Below are 18,244 nucleotides of genomic sequence, written 5' to 3' on the forward strand. Positions count from 1 at the left end.
TCAATACTATGTTTTTGAGATTAAACTATGTTGATCCTTTTTTTAGATTATGCCCTGTTAATCTTTGAGTATCTAGTTCACTTACCTTAATATTTCATATTATTATATGAATGTACTGCAACTTTTTGTATTCCTTTATTCGTGGACATTTTAAATTTTTCTACAGTGAAGGTTATATTGAACATCCACATCTTACATGTATTATGTGAATTTTTTGAGGGCAGTGGTTTTCAAAGGTTTTGTCTATAGGTCCTCTAATTTTTTTGAAAAATTATAAATCTACCCATTTTAAGGTAATATCTGAAACTTGTAAGTTTAAATAGTTTAGACATATGGTATTTTATAGATTTGCTTTAAATAAATTTTTATCAAAACCTTGTACCCATATATTTAGCTTTTTTTATTTTTTGGTACTGGGGATCAAACTCGGGACCTTGTGCTTGCAAGGCAGGTGGCAGAACCACTGAGCTAAATCCCCAGCCCTATTTAGCTTTTTTTTTGTACTGAGGATCGAACTCGGGTCCCTGCACTTGCCGGGCAGGCAGCAGAACCACTGAGCCAAGAATTCCTTTTTTACAAGAATGTAGATAATCTCTTATTTTATTTTTTTAATTCTGTAATGTTAGTGCTTTTCAGAACTAGATCTTAAATCTTTGGAATATATATTAACTAACCTATCCGTTTCCTATTTGAAATGAGTCCTCATTCAAACACCAAGTTGCTCTGTGTGGATCTTTTCTGTTCCAGTGGTGCACTTGCTTACTCTGCCCAGTTTTACTTTCATTATTGTGACCTTACAATGAGTCTGAAGTATGATAGAACAGACTCACTTTATTCTTCAGGAGTCTTTTGTCTGTCATAAGTCTTTGCTTTTATAAGTACAAACTTTATAATTCAACTTGTTTAAATCTGCAAAAAGCCCTTTTGGATTTTTTTTTTTTTTTTTTTTTTTTTTTTGGTACCGGGGATCAAACTTGGGTCCTGGCGCTTGCACAGCAGGTGGCGAAACCACTGAGCTAAATCCCTGGCCTGCCCTTTTGGATTTTTATTCAAATTTTACATTCATTACATAGATTAATTGGAGACATTTAGGTATTTTCGAATATTGAATCTTCCCATCCATAAAAATGATATGTCTCTCTATTTAGGCCTTTTTCATTTTATCATTTTGTCATCCCCCACCCCCCAGCTCCTTGAGTTATTATCCTAGCAGTGTCTCTGATACCGAAATGATATAATAACTTCATAATCTTATTCTTGAAAAATGAACAAGTTTGTTATTGATTCACCATTAAACTTCTGTCTCTCTCTGTCTTTCTGTAGACTTTGGAAGATACTCTTCACCAGAGTCTCACAGCCCTGGCATTATTGCCATTTTGAATGAAATAGTTTCTTTGTTGGGGAGAGCTCTCCTGTGCATTGTAGGATGTTTAGAATTGTCCCCAGCTACTCCACAGTTACGAAAACCAAAGACATTTTCCAGCATTTCCTGATAATCTCTATGAGGCAGAATCACCAATGGTGAAAGCTGTTGCCCTAAAACAATTTAGGAAGTTATTTTCTATTCTGTTTGCTACAAGTTTTTGTTATAAAAAATTAATTTTAAAATTATTTTTCTGTATGTGCTGAGACTATCATTTTTTCTTTTAACCTATCAATGTAGTAAATTACATTTTTATTTTCTAATGTTAATCTTATTAGTACAATTTTATTAGCATATTAAAATATTATATTTTACACAACAATATACTTTTCTTCAGTTTGGGGGATGTGAACATTAAAATAAACAATAGTAAGTTAGTTCCTATGTTAGAATCTAAATTTTAATTGCTACAATTAGAGCGATTTTACCTGTCTTAAAATACAATTTGCCTGTTTTAATGATTTAAATCTATTTCAGGGCTTACTCTGCCGTGTTGAATAGTCAAGTATTACTTGTACTTTAGATACAGACATATCACAAGTTTAATGGATGATTAATTTAAATATTACTAAAATAAAAGAATTGACAGACATTTCAATAAATAATGTATTTGCCTTTAAGTAAGTGTATAACAAAGGAATGAATAAGAATGAATGTTAGTTACTTTAAGTAGGGGAAAATCAAATGAGATTATTCATTCAATTTAACTACTGTTGTAAACATTACCTCCTTCTAGTTTCCACAATAAAAATAGGCAGTATACTCCTAAGTTCAAATGCCATTTTTCTCTAAATATTCTCTTTGACCCTATTTTTGGGGGGGGGGGAGTACTGGGGGTCGAACTCGGGTCCTTGTGTTTGTGGGGGCAGGTGGCAGAACCACTGAGCTAAATCCCCAGCCCTCTTTAATCCTATTTTTGATAATCTTTGGAAATGATACATCTCAGACTAAAAGCAAGTTTTCTGATACTGTAGTTGCTTTAGTACAGTATTACTATGGAAATGAAACAAGCAGAAATAGGTACACTCTGATGATTGTTTAAATAGACTTAAGTAGAATTGGTGATAATATCAATAAGTAGAAAAATCATTTTTAATCATTAACAAAAAATTTACTGAGTTTATGCAATAATTTGAGATAAATTTTATGAGCTATTTTAAAGAATTTTGACTAAAACAATTCTATTTTTCCTTGTACAGTCACGTTCCATATCTAGTACTCCTGTGATGGTAGCTCAGCCTGTTTATCAGCAGCCTGCGTATCACTACCAGGTAGACATTAAATCACAATTCAAACCCTGTCTGATACTTTTTTGAGGTAACATTCCTTTCTTTCTCATGCAAATAACCTACTGATCAAAAAGAGATGGTTAAGCCTTGACAGCAGTTTTTTTTTTCTTTTTTTATGAAGGAATTAAACAGTGTTATATAAGAAGATGGGCTGGGCTTCAGGGTCAGTTTTGTTCCCCTGGCTAAACTTTCAAACACCTTCAGAAATTCCTGAAGTCAGATACAGGTATTGGACCCCAAGCTGATGTTTTATGTTACTGTTAACATTATGTCAATTTCTTGTTATATTGTAACAGCTTGTGGTTTATTACCTATTACATTATGACAACCTCTTTTAGTTAACCAGCGCTCTTCTTTTTATTAACTCTAGTGGGCAATTGGGAGTAAATGAATTATAATGCCAGACCATTTTGGTTTATAGCAGAGTCAAACCATGCTTCTAGACCAGACCAAGCCAACAGCCTGTTTGTGTAGATAAAGCATTATGGAACATAGCCCCATTTTCTTTTGTATTAACTATGGCTGCTTTTGTGCTAGCATGGAAGAACTGAGTAGTTTTAACAGAGATCATATGGCCTGCAAATCTTAAAATACTTAATCTCTAGTTCTTTACACGAAACATTTCTCAACCTCTATTTTATAACATTTGCACATTCTTTCATGCCTCTGGAACAGTGGAAGAACTTTTTATTTCTGTCACTTTTTCAACTTTTTTTTTTTTTCGGTACCGGGGATCGAACTCGGATCCTTCCACTTGCGTGGCAGGTTGATGGAACCACTAAGCTAAATTCCCGGTCCCACTTTTTCAACTTTTAAAATAGACCTATACGAAATGTTAAGTTAACATTATAGGATCAGGCCAGGCTGCGGTAGAAGGATTGCCATGAGTTTGAAGCGAGTCTGGGGTACATAGTGAGACTCTTGTCTCAAAAAAACAAAACAAAAAATTTACGGAATCTTTTTTACTATTAGGGTTTGTTATGGGAAAATCAATTTTTAATTCTATTATTGTGCTAAATATAATACCTCACTTTAAAAGCTAATTTAATGGCTTTTATTTAAAGCATATTATATAGCATGAGTTTTCCTAGACTGTCACAGAATTCCAGCAGAGGCCCCAGAGACAGATGATCAGGTGCCATATCATTTAATGTGATAGGCTGAAAGGCTGCGAATGCAATTTTTGAGACCCTTAGCTCTTTGCCCACCTTGACTCCAGTTGCAAAGGACTCAGTGCAAGGTAGGCTTCTAGAATATATGCTTAAACCTGCAGCCATAGGTTCCCAGCAAGAAGATCACCAATAAGTCCAGAAAGGACCCTAACTAGTTTGGCATATGCCAAACCCCTAAAATTATCTATCCTAGCTTTTATCCAGGGACAAGAAGAGCAATGCAGTACAGTGATTTGAAAGCGTTTTCTGCTTGTGCCTTACTGAGTTCAGCTCCTCCTCTCCTTTGTTAATTGATTATATACAGCTGTAGCTCACTTGACATATCAGATGGATGTACAGTATTCTGGAAAGTTTAATAGAATTAATTTCATATCTGGATTCTGATTTTCTGCTTGACACAAATTATAAGTGTTTTACCTAGATATACTTGGGATTTGGGCTCCATATTTCTCAAAATAAATAATTTCACTTCACAGTTTTCTTTCCAGTTACATATTTGTTATAATTCTGCCCTTAAAATTGCCAGTTTGGTAAGAATCCTATCCCTTCTTACAAATTCTGATTGATAGTTTCATTGGTTTCTGTAGTCAAAGCAAGTAATATGTAGTTTAATCAGTATTTACCTCCTTCACTTTATAGTTATTTTATTTATGTAGCAAACCAGCATATTAATCATTGTATTTCAAATTTTTATTAAAATATTTTCTTAAAAGATTATATTTTATCCAGCATTGGATCCATGGAGTCATCTTTGTGTTTTTTTAGTTTAATCATGAGAAAGAGACTTTATTTAAAATGAATAAAAATAAAATATTCATTAGTAAAAAATAATATATCTTAAGAAATAAAATCTAGCTTTTATATTGTCATTTTATCATAAGAACCTTAAATAAATCCCCCCCCCAATCCTATGGTGGTGATTGAACCTAGGGCCGCACATGTGCTAGGCTGCCACTAAGATATAGCCCCAGTGCTTTTTAAATTTCATTTTGACACAGTCTTCCTAAGATGCCCAGGCTAGCCTTGAACTCATGCTTTACCTGCCTCAGCCTCTAGAGTACCTGGAATTACAGATTTGTGCCACTGTTCCTAGCCCAAGCTCTTTTTTATTAACAGATTTATTTAGATATAATTCACATACTGTACAATTCACCTAACAAAAGAACAGTTGAATGGTTTTTAGTAAATTCATTGTTACTGTGAAACTACACCAAAGTCAGCTTTAGAATTTTGTTTTTGTTGTTGTTGTTTTGGGTACCAGGGATCAAACTCGGGTCCTTGTCCTTGCAAGGCAAGTGGCAGAACCACTGAGCTAAATCCCCAGCCCCCAGCTTTAGAATATTTTAATCACCTCCCGGAGGAAAAAAAGTCTTACCCATTAGCGGTCGCTCCTGTTTCCGCCCCCATCCCCAGCCCTAGGTTGCCAGTAATCTCTGTCTTCATAGATTTATCTGTTCTGGACATTTTACATAAAAAGAGTCATATACTATATGGTATTTCATGACTGACTTTGTCCATTCAGCACAAAGATTAACAGTACTCACATGGTTGCAGGCATCAGTACCTCATCCCACAGTAAAATCCCTTGGTGTGGGTCCATTGAAATTTTGTTCATACGTCAGATGATAGGCATTTGGATGTCTCTGCTTGTTGAATGTTATAAATAACATTGTGATGAACGGTATTATTGATGAACATGTTTTTGTGGGACACACATTTGCATTTTTCTTAGGTCTTACACCTAGAGTGGAATTTATGTACTTAACTTTTTAAAGTGTCACCCTGCTCTGCAAAAAGGCTGTACCATTTTATAGTCCCACCAGCAGATTACGACAGTCTAGTTTGCTCCACATCCTCACCAACACTTGTTCTCAGGTACACTTTTGATTATAGCTATCCTAGTGGGTATAAACTCTTATTACATCATGGCTTTTATTTGTATTTCCACACAGGCTGATGATGTTAACCACCTTCTTTTATGTGCTTATTGGCTGTGTATATACATAAAATCTCATGCATAGTGGTGTCTCGGTTTGCAAACTCAGTTATCTCCATGATTCTGGTCCCAAACCAAACTAAAGGAGAACTAAATCAAATTTTCCCATAAGGTCAACATTGAACCTAACCATTGAACCTAATCATTGAATTTGATTCAGTTCTTGTCCAACTTGGTTTGAGACCAGAACCGTGGAAAGAATCAAGTTTGTGAATTGAGGTACCACTGTATGCGCGCGCGCGCGCGTGTATCTTATTGCCATATATATCAGTTTTATATATCTTTTTTCAGTGAAAAGTCTATTCATATCATTCACTCATTTTCAGATTGGGTTGTTTTTATTTTTGGGTTTTTAGAGTTCTTTATATATTGATATAATTTCCTTATCAGATATATGATTTATAAATACTTGTCCTGTATCACGTGTTGTATTTTCACTTCTTGTTGGTGTCTTTTGCAGTGTTTAAGTTTTTATGTTTGTGTTTGTTTTTTTCTCCTGTTGCTTTGGTTATTGTTAATGTGTGTTTTTGGTGTCATAATTTTATTTTTTAATATATATATAAAATTTTATTTTTAATGTACACATTTATAAAATCATAATGTTAAATACATTATTAAAAGTGCTTGAGAGTGGTATTTCCCATTGTTTCAATTTCAGGACAAAATTCTTTGATAAAATCCAGTATTCATTTGTATCAGTGTACACCTTTGTGTAGATTTTTTCAAGTTTTTATCATCATTTTTAAAACATTGCCTAATTCAATATCACAAAGGTTTATGCATGTATTTTTCTAAGAGTTTCATCATTTTAACTTTTACATTTTGGTCTCTGGTCCATTTTAAGTTAATTTTTATATATGGCATAAGGGACCAACTTCACTGTTTTGGATGGTGCTATTCAATGTTTATAACATGGGTGGTTTTTTGTTTGTTGTTTCTCATTTTAGGCCCCAGCACAGTGTCTACAAGGACAATGGCAGTGGGGTGTTCCTCAGGTAAATATTAACAATCAGTACCTAATTTAAATGTATAAAATTTGTATCCTTATGAAAACTGTATAGACACTAAAGTCAGGAAAACTACCTTTCAGACCTCTCTCTTCTATTTATTAACTGTGATTCCTTTAACAGTTTGTTTGATCACTTTATTCTCATTTCCTCATAATGATACTACACCCTTGTTAAGTTTCCTTACATGATATTTGTGAAGATAAATGAGATATGTAAATGAAAGCATTTTATAAGTAAGTCAATGCTATAAAACGTAAATTATTTCTTTTTACAATTAGTATTATTGGAAATTTTAGCGTTTCTCTAGTTTCACTTCCAATTTTGTTTCAGTTTGACTTACCCTCCTAAATAAGTACAGGTTTGATATCCTTATCCTGAATTCTTCAGAGCAGAACTGTTACATATTTTTGAGTTTTTTTAGACTTTGGAATATTTATGAAGGCATTACTAGTTGAACATCCCTAATCTCAAATCCAGAATGCCCTAAATTCTGAAACTTCAGAGATGTTCAAACTGTATTATTTTTCAATTTATAGAAAATGTGGTATACCATCAAAAATATTGTTTAATGACATTTTCCCACTTCTATGGGAAGTCACAAAGCTAAGTAGACATGCCAATTTATATATCATAGATTATAGTAGTATAGCTTTTACATTTGATCTTAGCCAAAAGACCGAGAAGCAATTAGTAGTATAGCTTTTAATGGTGATATTACTGTAACCACAATTATAATCTGAATTGACATGTAAGATTCTGAGGCCCTAATAACTTCTGGCATTTACAGTGATTGTTCTTTAATGATGTCTGTGCAACTGGAATTTATAAAGACCTAGAGTTCCTGGTGTATTGCTAAGATAATGCTGTGCTATCTCTTAAAAAGTGGCTTAGGAAAATATGAAACACGTGTATCTCTCATCTTTTGGGTAAGTCATTTGTCTAACACAGTGGTGGCAAACCTATGACACAAGTGTCACGGCCAGCTGTATGTTATCATTGAAAGCTCTTAAAGATTCATCAACACTGGTCTAACTGAAATAATTAATCATATTTGAATTTGAAATATGGTTTTATGTTTTAGTCTCCTGCCTCTTCTACTCCATTCTTGTACCTACAACCTTCTGAGGTAATTTATCAGTCCATAGAGATTGCACATGATGGTGGATGTGTTTCTCCTCTACTATCTCTGATGGAAGCTCCTGTTCCAGAGGTATCTGTGGCTTTTTTTATTTATTTGGTTTTTAATTTTGGGCAGTGCTGGGGATGGAGCAGGGTCTTACACATGCTAGGCAAGCACTCTACAACTGAGCTATATCCCCAGCACTATACCCTTATATTAATATTAAAGTGATCTTTAGCTACTTCATCTTTTTCTCTTTTTAATTTGTAAATATCATCTTCAGTGTCTTTAAATTGTATCTTTGAGCCATTATTAATAGCCTTGCCATCTGTTTGCCAGGAATTTTACATGATATATATATGGAGGGGTGGTAATCGAACTCAGGACCTTGTGCTTGCCAGGTAGGCGCAGTGCCACTGAGCTAAATCCCCAGCCTGCATGATATATTTTAAATCAGTGTTATAAAAGATTAGAAATGAGTACCCATCTCAGTTTGAGTGCATTGGTTTTTTAAATAGATTTTAAAGGGGTTTTTTTATAGGTTTATAACTATAATTTTTGTTCTGGAAGAATAATTTCAACAGTTGTATCTTCATATTTACTATCAACACTTTTATTAGAATATTCTATTTTTTATCTCACTCATTTTTTGTGGCTGCTTTTTTATCCAGTTTTGCTGAGGTATAATTGTTGAATAAAAATTGTGCTGTAGATTTTTGATGTGTGGGCCAGGGATTTAGCTCAGTGGTTCTACTCCCTGCCTTGCAAGCCCAAGGACCCGAGTTCGATCCCTGGTACAAAAACAACAACAACAAAAAATAGTGTATCTGGGATATTTTGATGTGTGTATACATTTTGAAATGGTTACTATAGTCAAAGCTAATCCACCACCCTACCTAGTTACTCTTGTTTGCTTGTAGTGAGAACAGTTTAAGATCTATTCTCAACAACTTTCAAGTAAATAGCACATAATTACTAACTGTAGTTACCATGCTGTACAGTAGATACTCAAAACATATTCATGCTAACAAACTCTGTCCCTTTTGACCAACATGTCTACATCCTTCTACCCAATCCCTGGCAATCAGCCACCATCTTACTCTGTGCTTTGGTGAGCTTGATCTTTTCAGAATCCACATATGAGTGACATCATGCAGGATTTATCTATCTGTGCCAGGCTTACTTCATAGCAGTTTCCTCTGGTTTCATGTATGATTTCACAGATGACAAGGTTTCTTCTTTTTTAGGCTGAATAGTATTCCATTTTATATATAATATGTTTCTTTAGATACTTATCAGGTTATATTTACTGGAATCGAGTAAGATTTTTCTGAATATATAGCTAATTATTATCTTATAACTTGTACTTTGTATGGTATTTCCATACAGGATGATATTTGTATGCTTGTATTTTAATATTATTTCTGGTAGAAGATATAGTATGACTGCTATATAATGAACAGTTTTAAGTGAGATTTCCCTAAAATTAAAAACTACAAGGCTTTTATGGTGTTATATAGTCAAGTTTCCTAAAAAAGAAGAAAAATTAATACTTTTATTCATTTAAGGATTATTTTAAACCCTTGCCAAGTCTTCAGTACTACCAGTCCCTCTCTTTCACTCTTAGAGGCTAGCTTTACTTTCTCTTTTACAGAGTAGAAACCAATTTGTGCAAAATAACTCAGCCTGCGTTCCCAACATACAGACTTAAATCCCAACTCTTCCTTAGCTTCTGATATCTAGTGACATTAAGTCTTGTCCAAGGTTATTGCTGACTCGTGCTCTGGATATTTGCAGTTCCCTTCCATTCCATCTATTACCCTTTTATCTTCTTGCATTTTAAGTCTTTTTTTTCCTCCATTGGTTCACAGATTCACCATTTACTGTGTTACTCAGGGGAACTACTTAATCTTCACAGTCTTGCTTTCATAATTTCCTTATTTGTAAAATGAGGAAAACCTGTTTTGGGGGATTAGTGTAAAGATTAAGGATATTGATAAAAAGTTCTTTTTTTAAGACCTGGCACCTTGTGAGGGGCAGTTATTGTCCTGTCACAAAATGCCCCCAGGTCCTAATTCTCTTCTAGCTGTCAAAGCAAAGATTCTTGAATGAGTTCTCTTATGTTCAGTATTCCTACTGCTTTACTATCCACAGCTACTGAGTCTGCTTCATTACCTTCTACTGAAGCTACCTTTGAAAAACCTTTGAAAAAGGTCCTCCGTGACTTTCTGTTGTCAAGTCATTCTTCCTCCTTAATCTTACTTGCACTCTCAAAGACACTGTACATATTCCTTGAGGTGCCTCTCCCATGAGTCCCATGATACTGTTCCTTTCTGGAATTCCTTTTTCTCCTTTTAGTTTCCCCTTGTAAAGTAATCCTTTGCTCCTCATGATTTCATGTTTGGCTCTTCACTCTTTCACCCTCTATATTCACTCCTATGGTGTCATCCGTACCTGTGACAGGTCTCTGACCAGCCTCCCTCTTGAGTTTCAGACTGCTTATCCAGTACCATAGCCACTTGCCACATGTGGCCATAAGCACTTGATTGTATCAGTATCCAATTGAGATGTTGTTTACATGTGAAATACACACCAGGTTTTGATGACATGGTATGCCCCCCCAAAAAAGTTAAAAGCTCAATAATTTAATATTGGATATACTTTGATATGATAATAGTTTGAATCTGTTGGTTTAAATAAAATATATTATTAAAAAGTAATTTCACCTGTTATTCTTTTCTAACATTACTCCTGGAAAATTCCAAGTTACATATGTAGTTCACATTACATTTCTATTGAACCAGTACACCTCTACTAGAATTCCTACAAATACCTTCGATTGTACATGCCACAAACCTAACTCCTCTCCAGCTCCTTCACATATGATTGCATAGACATTAGACTTCCCTCTGTTCCATGGATGGTGCCTCATCTTAGACAAGCCATACACCTGCTTTACATGTTCTGTTCCCTGGCTGTTGTTCCACTTCTCTTCTTCCAGCTGTCCTCCAGTGTGTGACCTTTCTTCCAGCATGCTGAACTACCTGGTCAGATCTCCCAGATAAGGTGTGTGCTTACTTCCTTCTGTGTCTTTGATGGTACTACTCCTTCATTCTTTGCCTAATTCTTCAAAGTCAGACATCAGCCCCACAAGGAAACTGTCCTTGACCACCCTAACCCAACTTCCTTAAGGAACACCAAGTACTCCTTTTCTTTTCTCCCATCCATCATATACATGTCTCATAGGGCATATCATAATTTGACTACTGTGTGTTTCCTGATCAGACAGTAAGTTAAACAGAGATAATGTATTTTTGTTTCTCTTCATTGTTTAGCAGAATGCTTAGCACACTGTAACACTAAATAACTATTTTTAATTAATAAATGAAAGTAATCTCTCCCCCCAACTCCCTTCTTCCCCACACCCACTTTCCTTTTATAATAGCCTTATTCTGATCATGGAGTTCAAGCAACATACCACCAGGTTTATGCTCCAAGTGCCATTGCTATGCCTGCGCCTGTGATGCAGACTGAAGCAATTAAAGTAAGAAGTTCATGTTGATTCTTTTTGTTTTTCTTCAGTTATATGTCAAGTTTTCCAGATTTCTTTTCTGGAAAGAGAAATGGTATTCTTATCACATTTGTGATCAGAAGTACAGAATTCATTCATGTTGTAGAAATACAGTTCAAAATTAATTATAGTGCCTATTAATTACTTTTAAAACATGTTATTAATCATACATGGCCCCAATTTTTTGCTTATTGTGGTAAAATATATATAAATTTAAGGTTTACCATTTTAACCATTTTGAGTATACAGTTTAGTGGCATTAATAACATCCACAGTCATGTACAAATAATCACCATTTCCAAACATTTCCATTGCCCAAATAGAAACTGTTTTCATTAAGCTGTAAAATCATCTTTCTCTTTTTGCCAACCCCACAGTCCTTTTTAACCTTTAGCCTACTTTCTGAGTTTTCCTATTCTCTATGTATATTTCATATACTCAGATTCTGATTATCTATGTTGACATCACATAACATTTAAGGGGAGATGAAAAAAATTAATGAGGTGCTCTTTCTGCTTACGAATGTGTCCGTGCTCCCTAAATCAGATTCAGGCCAAAGAATGATGAACTACTATAGTTAGATCTGTGTGTATATGTTTTTTGGCTGTCTACAGTATAACAAGGATACCTCCTATTCCTTTATGAAGCAAGTTCCTTAATGAAATCTTTGTATCATGACTTTAGGGAAATGGATTTTATCTCCAGTAAAGAACTGCATATTGATTAACTATTGAAATTGCAATATAAAAAAAAAAGAAATGGCAACATAAATTTTGTGTGCATAGTGTTTGACAAGGAAAGAAGGCATAGTCTTTCCAATAAAATGACAGGGATTAGCTGTTTCACACTGATATTCATATTTCTGACTCATCATATGTGTTAAACTCAGTATCAAGACAGTCTATACGCACAGGCCTCTCCTCACCTAATCCACTGTCACTGTTGTGACTGCTCTGAATCTCTTTGCTCTCCTAACACTGCAGTGTAAACAAAACTACAATTTTGGTCTCATGTTAGTCCTGATCTTTAGTAAACGTTATTTACAGAGACATCACTTTTTAGCACTGTTAGAAAATCTTTTAAACAGTCTTCTGATGTTAACATTTTCTCCAAATATGCATCTCTAGAAATAGCTGATATTGCTATAAAATGTTGGATAGCTACTGAGAAAATCACAAATACTGGAAAGTATACTGATTGAATATAGATCAATAGAGAATGCAGTGGTGGGTAGTATAGGTTAAAGGAATGTTAAGCATTCTTAATTTAAAATTTAATTCTTCTAGTTTAAGAATATAGGAAAGAGGTTGCTTTTCTTTGGGTAACAGTGGTATATTATTGGTCCTTAGGGTTTGTCAATACTCAGTTTGTATTTAATGCTATAATCGATGCTGATTTTATTACTGTAGCCAAGATGACAAAACTGTTGCTATTAATTGGTTTTCTTGGGATACCAATACATGCTTCGCCTTGGGGTCATTAACGGTAGTAGTACTGTAGCCCATTCATAGAGAACTGAGTACTAGGCCAAATATGTTGCAACCTCCCATCCCAAGTAAATATAGATGGCTTGATCCTGGGATAGAGGCAAAGGCCAATAGCCACAACCAGAGGACACCACTGAAAAGTATACATTAACTAAAGAGGTTTCCATACTAGAAACAAAGCTTTCTACTATAGTCAGGCTGCAGCCCTCAACACAAAAACAAACAAACAAACAAAAAATAGAAGCATGAGAAGATAAGGGAACAGAATGCTTCCAAAAACTCCCAGTTCCCCCGTAGCTGATCCAGGGACATCAAAGTGTAGGAAACCAAAATCCATATACCCAAATTATTTGAAATGATATCAAGAGAGATAACAAAACAAGGCATTTGGCAAGCTCACAGAAGATATAAGTAATAATATATTGGGCCAAATAAAACAATCAGCAAGTTTTCAGAAGACACTAATAAAAAGTTAGCAGAGCTAAAACAATGCAAAACATGAATGACCAACGTAGACAAGAATCAGGAGTCCATAAAAAGTCTCCGAATAGAAATCCAGGAGATTAAAACTTCTGTCAAAAGTATGGGTAGCAGAAGTGACCAATGTGAGGACAATGTGTCAGAACTAGAAGACACAGCTGTTGTCCATGATCAATTAATGAGAGGAAACTTGAGAACAAGAAAATGAATCCAATAGCCCCTAGCTGATGCAAAGAAGACTAATCTAAGATTAATTGGAATTGGTGAAAAATCAGAAGATGGCACAAATAGAATAGAAATCTGTTGACTGAAATAATAGCAAAAACTTTCCAAATAAGGAAAAAGAATTTAATATACAGATAAATAAGGCATATAGAACCCCAAAGGACCAGGATCAGAAAAGAACTTCTCCACATCACACCATAGTCAAAATTCCAAAAGTCCAATACAAGAACAGAATCTTAAAAGTGATTAAAGGGGGGGTGGGCGCTGGGCGCTGAGTCCGGCTGGGGTGGACAAGCGAGCGTCGGGCCGCGTGAGCAGGCCCGATGAGGAGGACGTGAAGGGGAAAATGCAGGAGTTTCTCCGGTATCGGTATCGGCGGGACTTGGGGCGGTTTTCGAGCCGACTCTGAGTCGGTGAGAGCCGGAGGCTGAGGCGGCAGAGAGAACTTGCCCGGCCGGGGTTCGCCTGCGGTGCAGACTGTGGCCGGCACAGAGGAGCGACCAGCTGTCCGCCGTTTCCTTGGTGCTGCCTTGGTGGGCTCCTTTGCCGACAGAAACTGGAAGCCAGGCGTCGAGGGTCGGCCCGGGAGCTCCGAGCGGGAAATAGCTGGTTTATTTTCGCTTCTCAGAATACCAGTGGACTCAAGTACGAAATGATCGGATAATGCAAAGTTGAGCACACGTGGTACAAGTAACTTCAAATGTTTTATTATTTACCAGAAAGTTTATAAAAGCTTTGATTGAGGATGTCCTCCTTGTTCACTGAAGAAATTTGCCTTTCTAAAAGACATGAAGAAATAGTATCACAAAGATTAATGTTACTTCAACAAATGGAGAATAAATTTGGAGATCAAAACACAGAAAAGGTATCTCAGCTGCAAGCAGCTGAGACTGCTTTCCAAAGGAATCTTAGCCTCTTAAAGGACATAGAAGCAGCTGAAAAGTCTCTACAGAGCAAGATTCGCCCACATCCACCGCCTGAGGTGGTTTCTCTTGAGACTCATTACTGGGCATCAGTAGAAAAGTATATTCCCAAATGGGAACCATTTCTCTTATGACAAGCACCATATCCTGTTGGTGTTGAACATCAAAATGAAGCAGAAAACACCGTTCTAAATGAGGCATAATAATAACTTCTTCATATGCTATTTTAAAAACCTCCTTAATGAAGCTGAATATTAAAGAACTTGTGGGTAATTGCAGGAACTTTAGGAATTGAATATGTTGATATTGTTTCATTATCTCTAAATGACAATGAAGATATGAGAATCTATTGAGAAGTTTGTGATCATCTCTACCATTCAGGGTCATGCATCTGCTTTCTACCATACCCATGGGAACTGTTAAAAATTAATATTAAAGTATTATTAAATACATTATTAAATCAAAAAAGTGATTAAACAGCTGGGTGTGGTGGCACACGCCTGTAATCCTACCACTTGGGAGGCTGAGGCAGGAGGATCTCCAGGAGTTCAAGGCCAGCCTGAACTACAAAGGGAGACCTTGCCTCAAAACACCCAGACAAAAAGTGGTTAAAGAAAAGCAGTGAATTACTTATAAAGGTAAACCTATTAAAATTATAAGATACTTCTTGTGCTCGCTTCAGCAGTACATATACTAAAATTATAAGACACTTCTCAACACAAATGTTAAAGGCCAGGCGAGCTTGGAGTGAAGTGTTTCAATCCCAAAAAGAAAACAATTTTCAACCCAAGCTGATGTAGCGCACAAAACTATCTTTCAGAATTGATGGAGAAATAAGATACTTGCATTATAAAAAGCACCTAAAGAAATTTGTGAGCACTATATCACTCCAAAAAATTCTGAAGGTTATCCTAGAAAGAGACAATGAAGCTAACAAGGACAAAAGGTCTGCTAGAATAAATATGCCAGGAAGGGTGAGCAGTGAAGTAGAAGGGAGCAATAAGGAATCAGCAAAAGGAAAATAAGACGAGAGGAATAAGTCACTATTGATAGTAAGTAATAACTCTCAATGTGAATGGTCTCAGTTCCTCAATCAAAAGACACAAACTGGCAGAATGGAAAGGAAACAAAATCCAGTAGTATGCTGTATACAAGAAACACACTTCAACCCAAAAGAAACTCATAGACTAAAATCAAAGGACAGAAAACAGTATTCCATTCAATGGGAACCTGTATAAAACCAGGTGTAGCTTATCCTATATTCAGACAATGTGGACTTCAAGCCAAAACTGATCATAAGAGGCAAAGAAAGTCATTACATATCAGTTAAGGGGACAATCCAACAGGAAGAGATGACAATTATTAACATATACCCAAACAGTAGTGCACCCAACTCCATAAATGAAGTAGTACTTCATGTAAAGGAGCAGATAAACACAATTATAGTGGAAAGACCACAGTAACCCACTATCACAAATAGTTCAACTGGACAAAAACTTTGGAGTTGAATAAAACCTTCAAGCAAATGAACTTAATAGATATCTACAGAGCATTCCAACCAACAGAGTACTCATTCTTCTCAGCAACACAAGGAACTTTCTCCAAAATAGATCACATACTAGCCAAGAAAGAAAGTTTAAGTAAATGTGAAAGAACTGAAATAGTACCATGCATATTAGAATTCAATGACAAAAGAAAACACCGCAATTATGCAAACACATGGAAAGAATATATTCTTAAATAAACAATGGGTTACAGAAGAAAACAGTCTCTAAAACTAAATGATAATGCCAGTAGAAGACACCGATGAAAAGCAGTTCTTTCTTACAACACAATGAAGGCAGTTCTAAAAGGGAAGTTTAGAGTCTGTCTTTTTTTTGGGGGGGGGGGGGGGTACCAGGGCTCGAACTCGGGACCTTGTGCTTTTGAGGCAGGCGCCAGAAGCACTGAGTGAAATCCCCGCCCAAGGGAAGTTTATAGCTGTGAATGCCCACATCACAAAAACAGAGCAAGTCTGAATAAACTAATAGTGTATCTCAAGGTCCTAGAAAAACAAGAACAATCCAAACCTAAAACTAGTAAAAGAAGGAAATTATAATACTCAGAGCAGAAATCAATGAAATTGAGACCAAAACATAATACAGAGGCAATGAATCAAAGAGTTGGTTCTTTGAAAGAATAAGCAAAATAGACAAACCCTTAGCTGATCTAATCAAAAAAAGAGAAAAGTCAAATTTATGTAATTAAAAGTGAAAAAGGTGAAATCACAATGGACACTGCCAAAGTCAAACATTATTAGCAACTACACAAATCTGTGCCCCAGAATATAGAAGAAATAGATTCCTAGATACATATGAATTACCAAGAAGATTTTAAAACCTTGAATAATACAATAACAGACAATGAAACTGAGGTAGTAATAGAAAACCTACCAACTAAGAAAAGACCAAGTTTGGATGTATTCACTGTTAAAATCTATGAAAACATCAGGGAAGATCTAACACCAATACACCTCAAGCCCTCTTAAAAAAATTGAAAAGGAAGGAATACTCCCAATGTTGGTCCTGGAAGCTAGCATTACTCTGATTTCAAAACCAAACGGGACCAGGGATGTAGCTCAACAGCACACCGCTTGGCTGGCAAGGCCAAGGTCCCTGAGTTCAGTCTCCAATTCAAAAAAAACAAGCAAACAAGACTAGACAAAGATCCAATCAAACAAGTGAACTATAGGGGTGAGGATTTAGCTCAGTGGCATAGCACCTGCCTGGCAAGCACAAGGTCCTGAGTTTGATCCCTAGTACCAAAAAAAAAAAAAAAATGAACTATAGACCAATTTTGTTAATAAATATAGTTGTGAAAATCCTCAACAAGATTCTGGCAAACAGAATGCAACAAATCATCAAAAACAACATCATGACCAAGTACACTTCATTTCAGGAATGTAAGGATGGTTCAGCACATGCAAATCAGTAAATATATAACATAAACAGAAGCAAGGACAAAAGTCACATCATTTCAATAGATGCAGGAAAAGCCTTTGACAATATCCAACATCCTTTCATGATTAAAAAAAAAATGAAGAAAGTATGTATAGAAGGACCTAACCTCAATCTGCTAAAAGCTATTTATGATAAACCTACTGCTAACATCAAAATGGGGAAAAACTACCAAGAATGATTATGTAAAGGTGCAAATTTCCAATGATGGATGCCATTATATTGTATACCTAAAATGTACCAATAAAATTAATAAAAAATTAAAAAATAAACAAAATGGGGAAAAACGGAAAGCTTTCCTTCTAAAATCAGGAACCAAGATAAAGATATCCACTGTCACCACTCCTGTTCAACATAGTACTCAAATATTAGCAAGAGCAATTAGGCAAGAAAAAAATGAAAGATGTATAGGAAAGGAAGAAGTCAAATTATCATTTGCAGATGGCCTGATTCTCTACAAAGAAGGCCCCCCAAAAAATCTACCCAAAGACTCTTAGAATTAATGACAAATTTTAGTAATGTAGCATGATACAAAGCACCCAAAAATCAATA

The 18,244-nt window shown here is 35.4% G+C and overlaps 1 protein-coding gene and 1 pseudogene across 1 annotated transcript in view; both read left to right on the plus strand.

The window, feature by feature from the left end:
* Nucleotides 1-18,244, plus strand: part of Boll (boule RNA binding protein) — a gene marked incomplete at its 5' end in the record, with an annotated part of 38,365 nt that overhangs the window by 12,280 nt on the left and 7,841 nt on the right. The window contains 4 exons of the mRNA XM_087200369.1: nt 2,623-2,694; nt 6,828-6,875; nt 7,972-8,100; nt 11,456-11,554. Of these exons, the coding sequence (XP_087056495.1) occupies nt 2,623-2,694; nt 6,828-6,875; nt 7,972-8,100; nt 11,456-11,554 (348 nt within the window). The remainder of the gene's footprint in view (nt 1-2,622; nt 2,695-6,827; nt 6,876-7,971; nt 8,101-11,455; nt 11,555-18,244) is intronic.
* Nucleotides 14,280-15,063, plus strand: LOC110347093 (centrosomal protein 15 pseudogene; annotated as a pseudogene).

The sequence above is a fragment of the Heterocephalus glaber genome, unplaced genomic scaffold, assembly GCF_053883595.1.
Source record: "Heterocephalus glaber isolate CG9 unplaced genomic scaffold, H.glaber_assembly_v1.0 deba00001743, whole genome shotgun sequence".
Taxonomy (NCBI): Eukaryota; Metazoa; Chordata; class Mammalia; order Rodentia; family Bathyergidae; genus Heterocephalus; species Heterocephalus glaber.